This window comes from Cheilinus undulatus, linkage group 13 (genome assembly GCF_018320785.1).
Source record: "Cheilinus undulatus linkage group 13, ASM1832078v1, whole genome shotgun sequence".
NCBI classification, from domain to species: domain Eukaryota; kingdom Metazoa; phylum Chordata; class Actinopteri; order Labriformes; family Labridae; genus Cheilinus; species Cheilinus undulatus.
In genome coordinates this window covers 50290294-50299064 of record NC_054877.1, presented here as the reverse complement: position 1 = coordinate 50299064, position 8771 = coordinate 50290294, and the positions used below count along the sequence as shown (strand labels likewise).

At 40.7% G+C, this 8771-nt stretch overlaps 1 protein-coding gene across 1 annotated transcript; it reads right to left on the bottom strand.

The window, feature by feature from the left end:
• Positions 1 to 573: 573 nt before the first annotated feature.
• On the bottom strand, positions 574 to 7815 carry LOC121520778 (M-phase specific PLK1 interacting protein). The gene is made up of 2 exons (XM_041804393.1): positions 7455 to 7815; positions 574 to 2255 (listed from the first exon to the last, which is right to left on the bottom strand). The coding sequence occupies exons 1-2, from the start codon at positions 7692 to 7694 to the stop codon at positions 2133 to 2135; spliced, it is 363 nt and encodes a 120-aa protein (XP_041660327.1). The 5' UTR covers positions 7695 to 7815; the 3' UTR covers positions 574 to 2132.
• Between the last annotated feature and the right edge of the window lie 956 nt (positions 7816 to 8771).

The following is an 8771-nucleotide window of genomic DNA, read 5'->3' as shown; positions in this document are numbered from 1 at the left end:
TAAACTATTCTGAAATGCAAAGAAACTCAGTTAACTCTAAGGTTTTGGAGGCTGGGAGCAAACAAGGGGATGCTGCTGTCAGTCGGGCTCTTTGTCAGCTGCAGGCCGCCGTATTTTAAAGAGTGGAGAGCCAATCAGCGCCAGGTCTCTTTACCGCCACCCTAGCGACCAATTACGCATCACCACCTGTAGACAACAAAGATCCACTCACACACTCACGAAACCATGGGACGAACAGAAGACTCACTCTCACACGAAACAAGACAAAGATCCACACAGAAACAGAGCACTCACTCCTACACAAAAGAACAGAACAAACTACAAAACACAACGATACAAAAACTCAACAAAATACGGCCACAGCCGTAACAGGTAGTTTTTGAGGTTCCATTGTTAATTTTCTTCTTTGGTTCTTTCATTCTTTGTCATTTTTCTCTTTCTGCATTCTGTTGTCAACACAAGTTTTTCCATGGAAACGGTAATTGGTTGATCTGTTGTGAACTTCACCTGGGGATGATGACTGCTTCCCCTTTATTGTTTTTTAATGAAACATAGTACCACATGTTGGATTGTTCTCTGTTTTTATTTTCAAAAGTACAACAAACTGAATATTGTAACAAATTTTTCTCTGAATAAAAACTGTGAAAAAAATCTTATTTGATTTCAAAATTTTAAAAACATTTCAACAAAAATTTGTTTGATCCCTGATTTAATAATTTCACAAAGCTGCTGGCAAACAGAGTCTGCTGGTGTCTGAGCATGCTCAGAAGATGAGTCCTTAAAGATGTGTGTCTGGTTTCCAGTCAGTGTCTGTATTTTATGTTTGATGGCCACAAATCTTCCTGTCTGAGCTCATCTTTACTTCCTGTCTGATGGTGTCTCAATTCCCTGTCTGATGTCATCTTAACCTCTTGTCTGATGCAGTCTTAACTTCCTGTATGATGGCATCTTAATTTCCTGTCTGATGGAGTCATAACTTCATGTCTGTTGGTGTCTCAACTTCCTGTCTGATGCATCTTACCTTCCTGTCTGACTGTGTCTTCACTTCCTGTCTGTGGGAATCTTAATTTCTTCTCTGATGGTGTCTTGACTTCCTGTCTGATGGAAAATTAATCTTCTGTCTGATGATGTCTTAACTTCCTGTCTGATGGAGTCTTAACTTCCTGTCTGATGGGGTCTTCCAATTTTCCGTCTGATGGAGTTATAACTTCCTGTCTGATGATGTCTCAACTCCCTGTCTAATGGATTCTTAATTTCCTGTCTGATGGAGTCGCAACTTCCTGTCTGATGTTGTCCTAACCTCATGTCTGGTGGCATCATAAATCCCTGTCTGATAGAGTCTTTACTTTCTGTCTGATGGTGTCTCAATTCCCTGTCTGATGTGGTCTTAACCTCTTGTATGATGGCGTCTGAACTCCTTGTCTGATGGAGTGTTAATTTTCTGTTTGATGGAATCTTACTTTCCTGTCTGATTGAGTGTTAACTTCTTGTCTGATGCTGTCTTAACTTCCTGTCTGATGGCATCTTAACTTTTTGTCTAATGGTGTCTCAACTCCCTGTATGATGTTGTCTTAACTTCCTGTCTTATAGCATCTTAACTTCCTGTCTGATGGCATCTTAACTTTTTGTCTAATGGTGTCTCAACTCCCTGTATGATGTTGTCTTAACTTCCTGTCTGATGGTGTCTTAACTTCATGTCTGACTGTGTCTTAACTTCTTGTCCGATGGCGTCTTAACTTCCTGTCTGATGGCATCTTAACTTCCTGTCTGATGGAGTCTTAACTTCCTTTCTGATGGCATCTTAACTTTTTGTCTAATGGTGTCTTAACTCCCTGTATGATGTTGTTTTAACTTCCTGTCTGATGGTGTCTTAACTTCATGTCTGACAGTGTCTTAACTTCTTGTCTGATAGCATCTTAACTTCCTGTCTGATGGCATCTTAACTTTTTGTCTAATGGTGTCTCAACTCCCTGTATGATGTTGTCTTAACTTCCTGTCTGATGGTGTCTTAACTTCATGTCTGACAGTGTCTTAACTTCTTGTCTGATGGCATCTTAACTTCCTGTCTGATGGTGTCTTGACTTCCTGTCTGATGGCGTCTTTTATTGCTGTCATGGTGTCTCTGTGCCCCGTTATGTCGTCTGTGTGTCTCCGATGGGCACAGGCTGGGGGACGGGCTGTAGAGCTGCCCAGGGGTCCTGCATCATTGCTGGACTGAAGTATTTCTCCACTGGAGCATCTGAAGATGATCTGGACTAAAACATAAAACACATTTATTCAAAACAAAAACTTTATCCAAACACAAACATTCATCCTAAATCAACTATATTTCTTCTTCTTTTCTGTAGTGATTCTTCTAAACTGCTTCTGAAACAGAACTCATCTCCTTACAAAAGCCTCAGATGGAGAAACAGGTAGCTCTCACCACCCTTTCCTCCATTGTTGTTGTAGGTCACAGCAGTTTAACACACGCTATGATGGCTCTGACTATATTAGGGAGGGACTGTCATTAAATACAGTAATGAAAATATATATTCCTGGTACCAAACTGAGCTAAAAGTCACTGGATTTATGTTGAGTTCACAATTTTAGACCAAATTCACTGCAGTAACCAGATGAGTTAGCCTATAGATAGACTTGCTAAATTCTGCATCTATGTCGCCGCCCTACTGGTTCTGCTCTGTAAAAGCTGAATTTATTAATCAAAAGCACTAAAACTAACATTTTGCTGTTATGGGTGAAACTTTTGAATGTTTTAGTACTACTAATAACAATAACTCACATAAACAAAGCCTTTAAACAAAAAACGATGAACAGATAATTGAAATATGAAGTGAGATAATATTTGATTTATCGGCTCTTATTTTGTGTGGAGGAGTTTACCAATCACTTCAGTGCTAAAAAAAAAAAGACAGACCCACCGTCTACCTCATTTAATTTATTATCTTATTTGAGCGCACTCACGCCAGGCCATCCATACTGTGCCTGGGCCCGTTTCAGCCTAAAGTCTGGTACGTTTGGCCAGTGTGAGTGCAATCCTTCCATGCTTCCGCGCAGCACGCTTTACAGCCCGGCATGGAAGGACGAGGTGGGCCTAGGCACGACACGGATGCAAATGAAGGAGCATAAGCGTGGGATTGTGACATGGCATGGAGGACCTGCCTCAAAGCACAGAGAGTGCACCAGGCAGCAGCTGCATGCTAGAGACAGTAGGATTTTTTTCTAGAAAGATAGAGAACTATTTTGTCTCATTGTATTTCAACAAGTTGCAAAGATTTTGTAAGAGCAGAAAAATTTAACATCGCACAGCTCCATTATGACTTCATTCTAATGGATCCCAGTCCAGTCCACATTTCTGACCAGTTTCTAGCTTCAGGCTTTAACCAGTGTAAGAGGTTTTTTGTTTGTGCAATGAAACTTCTTCCCTTGACTAAGCCACAAACAGCAGCTCACAGGATAACACACACCTTTCATCATCCATGCGTAAAGGAGAGTGCCAAATACGCGGACAAGTGTGTGCTGGGGTTAATCTCACGGCTGATTTAACCTTACAATACCAAACTGTCATCCACTGAATCAACTTACCTTTAATTCTATTTCATGTTATCAAGAAGTGAAATTGTGGTCTTGGATGCTGATGTCTGAATGGAGCATCGTTTATTAATCCTGTTACATTTTCACTTACAGCTTTCATCAGATGGTTAAAACCGCTCTCGTCACGGTACAAAAAAACCCTTTCTAACTGAACATTTAATCCTGCTCTGGACACAGGCTGTCCTTTGACATAAGAGCTAGTTTGGTGCAGCACTGAAAGGCATCAGAAATTAGGCAGAGAGATTGCACAGTTCATAGCGCATAAAGGAAGTCCAGGGGGATTCAGATGGTAGACGGACACACAGAACAACTGTAGGGGCTCATACGAGTTACACAGTCCGGTTTTAATTCAGCAGAAGTGCTTGGGACTCTGATCAGGATCCAGATTATATGCTGTGTTCGATAACTTTTTGCTATGAACCGCTTTCTCTCTCCTCACTGGGCTCTGTGTAGTTAACATAGCTACAGATCCCAGGTCAGGTGACATAAGTCTGATGCTGGATCATATATCGTATAAATCTGTTGATACACTGCCTGGCCAAAAAAAAAAAAAGGCGCCACCCAAAAAAGGTCACACACTAATATTTGGTTGGACCGCCTTTAACTTTGATTACAGCGCGCATTCGCTGTGGCATTGTTTCGATAAGCTTCTGCAATGTCACAGGATTTATTTCCATCCAGTGTTGCATTAATTTTAATACTGATGATGGGAGAGTCTGACCACTGCACAAAGCCTTCTCCAGGACATCCCTAAGATTCTCAATGGGGTTAAGGTCTGGACTCTGTGGTGGCCAATCCACGTGTGAAAATGATGTCTCATGCTCCCTGAACCGCTCTTTCACAGTCTGAGCCCGATGAATCCTGGCATTGTCATCCTGGAATATGCCCGTGCCATTAGGGAAGAAAAAATCCATTGTTTAAGAAATGAGAAATTACTCATTGCATCAGCTGGGGTTAAATAACTTGTTGCCAGCTGAAAGATAATCGCCCATGCAGTAATTATCCAATAGGAGGCTCGTACCTATTTGCTTAGTTAAATCCAGGTGGCGACTTTTTTTTGGCCAGGCAGTGTATCTTACAGCCTAAAACAACAACTATGTATACTGAGTCATCAACACGTATACGTTTATCAACGGTGGAGGCTTCGTTTGAAGAGGTCGGCGTGTGACGTGTCCGTGCCCAGGCTGGATGCATTGAGCAGTGCGAGTGCAGCCCAAAGGGGGAACAGGGGAGGGGGTGAAATGGGCTTCAGCACAGTTTGAATATGGCCTAGTGTGAGTGCACCCTTAAATAATCACTGAATATTAAAACATTTGGTCTAAATCAGTTTAAGTCAACATCTCAGTCTGCTGCTTTCGACCTGCTCTACGTGAGCGTGTAGGGTTAAGTGGTTTTGGTTCTGACTGGACTCACAGATGGGGCACTCACCCTAACAGGGGTTAGGTTAGGTACCATCTTGGAGAGGGGTATGCACAGCTCTGGATGAATGTTAGTCTGTAGCAGCAGAAGTCTATCCACAGTTAAAATATTCAAACTTACTGAAATATATGGGCATTTTATAGCAGTTAGCTTGCACACAAGCATCATATTACAATCTAACCCTAACCCTAATTTTAGCAAAACAAAAGAATTAAAGAAATGATTTTCTAACAACTACACCACAATTTCTCCTGGTTTACCTCTTAGCCAGCCTATATGCTATTTTATTTTATTGAAGCTTTATTCAGTACCATTCAAATCAAAGATTTTGTTTTTAAGGCCAGATCAAGTACATCAGGAACACATGGCTTAAGATTATAAACACTTCAATTTAAAATGTACAGACTAGATATCGAAACCAAGAGATAATGATGTTATTTTTAAAGGAGACATATTTTACCCCTTTTTCCTATTAAGTATGTCATTTTGGGACACCTTTAGAATAGTTATTCATGATGTGCAGCTCAAAGAACTCTTCACTGATCTTATACTGGCGATAGGAAACCCTATTTTCAGCAGATCTCGCCTACTGCTGAAAACGCTCCGTTTCAGTCCTGTCTCTTTAAGACTCAGAGATGTCCGTGACCTTACCGTTCTCTGATTGGCCAGCTTGGTCAAAGCTTCCCGGGGGCTGAACAATGGGCCAAACTGTTTTCTCGGCCCACTGATCACCCAGTTTTGCTTTAGTTTACTCATTGGGCTTTTAATCAGCACAAGTCAAGACTTAGTAATATAAAGGTACACAACGTTTCACGGTGTAGTTGTGGGTAAAAGGGCGGATAGTTATGGAAACAATTGATGACAAAGTTTAGCACACATTAGCTTCCCACTGACCCATGGTTGGTTTTAAAGTAATGTTATAAAGTGACTTACAGCTTGTGGTTCTAAGCCTCCCTGGGCGATCTTTACAGAGGGAACAGCTCCATGTTTTAGCAGCAGATTAGAAGCAAATCCAGCGTCTTACTGTCCTTTATTGACGAAACAATCGTCAGTGAAGTGACGAGCGCAGAGGAAAAAGTTCGCAGGTGGTCGGCTCGATGAGACAAACAATTCCCACCGCTTTCTGCTGCTTTCGGGAGCGCGTACAGAGTAGATTTATCATCACAACCAAAAAAACACGAATAAGTTTAGAAGACATGCTGACCGGAATAAATCCACACGAGAGCCAGAATCCAAACAACAGCAGTAATGTATACAGCGCCGGGGAGGGGGCGTGGCTGAGGACAAGTCTGAGAGCCTCCTGTGGGAGGAGGGGAGGGGAGTCATTTGCTCAGAGCCGTCCAATGGGGAAGCCGGAAAACGAGCTGACATCAGCTCGTATCGAGTCTTGCAACGAGCTGCTCAGAGAGGCCGTAATCTCGTTTGCGGGGTTTATGGAAAGACGCGTGTCTCTTGATAAAATAAAAAATCGGTATGGTTTAGAAAGGATCCTCAACACTGTAGCATTGTATGCAAGTGTTAAAAAATGACTTGGTATAATATGTCTCCTTTAACAATAACGGTTTTCATAATTTCTTTAAAATATTAAAAATAATAGTAATTATAATAACTCTATTACTATAGCTCTATTAAAAACCTGGGTACATGAAATGATTTAAGACTCTCAACATTCACATCAGGGTTAAAAATCTAATATAAATGTCAAGGATCAAAATGACTGTTCAGTAGATCGCAGTAATTCCTGAACTCTATGAACACATTGTATATATATATATATATATATATATATATATATAAAATGATCATTTTCCACATTATATTATTCATATATATATATATATATATAAATATAAAATGATCATTTTCCACATTATATTATTCATATATATATATATATATATATATAAATATATAATGATCATTTTCCACATTATATTATTCATATATATATACATATATATATATATAAAATGATCATTTTCCACATTATATTATTCATATATATATAAAATGATCATTTTCCACATTATATTATTCATATATATATATATATATATATAAATATAAAATGATCATTTTCCACATTATATTATTCATATATATATATATATATATATATAAAAATATATAATGATCATTTTCCACATTATATTATTCATATATATATATATATATATAATGATCATTTTCCACATTATATTATATTCATGAGGCCTTTCAGTATAAAAGACCTCACATCAGATGAACCAAGTTTCCTGGATCCTAAACTCATGACTTTAATATTAATACAGCTGAACAGCGGTTTCTGATTGCTGTACCCCGGTATAGCTACCCTCCCCCCCTCCAAGATGGCGCCGGCGTAGACGCACAGCTACAGCGAGCGGCAGATAAAAGCATTAGCCTTTGTTGACTTCAGGACTCTGTCATGTCTGCAAACTTACCTGCTGCAGGTGAGCAGAGGGACTAAAGGACGGGGGCCGTCTGAAGGCCCCGAACCCCCGCGGGGAACCCGGAGAGAAGCCCGGGGAGTACCGGGGGGAGTAGCCCGGGCTGCGGAGAGGAGACCCTCCGCGGGTAGCGGATCCTCCAGGGAAACCCCAGCCTGAACCCGGGGAAGGGAATCTGCCCGGCGGCCGCGGAGCCCCGGGACTCCGCTGAGGTCTGACCGGAGCACGGTACATCAGAGACCGGGAGGAGACGTGAGGAGAGGGCGACTTTTCCTCGGAGTTCTCGGTTATTTGTGTTTTTCCTGTTCAGCTTCAGCCTGCTCTTACAACAACAACACGCCAAGGTAACCCGGAAACGGAAACGCTGCTAAATGTTGACGGAGCGGGCGGCGCCCCTTCTTCTTCTTATGTTTTGGGCAGTTTCGACCCTACTAGGCGTATTACTGCCCTCTGCTGGTCAGAGTGAATGCCACACTCAGCCTTATGACCGTAAAACTGCTTCAGGATCTGCTGGAGGCTGATCACATGACCTGTTTTGTTATGGATGAGTTTCTGTGGGCCCAGAGGTTTTTACTGTAGGTGCCGTGATAAAACAGGTGGATAATGGTTTCTTGTTCCGTTTGGCAGAAGTCACATTTGTAATCTTTATCTAATTTGAATCTTTCTAGTGTTTTTTTGCAGGGTAAATGTTGTGCAAGATTTTAAAGGAGACTTCTTTGATTTTATTGTAGATGCAGAGCTTCTCACCAACCAGTCTATTTCTCTGTATGACGAGTTCCACTGTGAAGTAGTTATTGGCCTTTTTATAGGTTGGATGAGGTTTCTGATGTATTTATTGGTGCAAGTTTTTTTCATAATATCGATCTCTCCGATGTATAATTGGTTCTGAATTTTTTGTATTTGATTATAAAATTGAGAGTTTTTTAAGGAGTTGTAAGATTCCATATGGTATTGCTTTACAAACTTTACTATGTTCAATTTGCGAGATTTAAGTTTATACATCGCAATGAATTCATTATACGAAATGTTTGCCCCTGTGAACTGATGAGTTGGTTGACCCACACTATCACACTGTCATACCAGGTTTTGAGAAATAGCGATTTGTTGCGATATTTAACATTCTGATTGTTCCAAAGGTAGCAGCTGGTTGGTGAGAAGCTGTGTTTGTGGATCAGCCTCCAGGAGAGCAACGCCTGTTTGTGGAAGTCTGATAGTTTGATGGGTAGTTTTTCAGGTCTGTAATATCATTTTAACAGAAATTCAACTTCTCCAATTTGATTGAATATATATTTGGGGATCGTCGATTGGAGG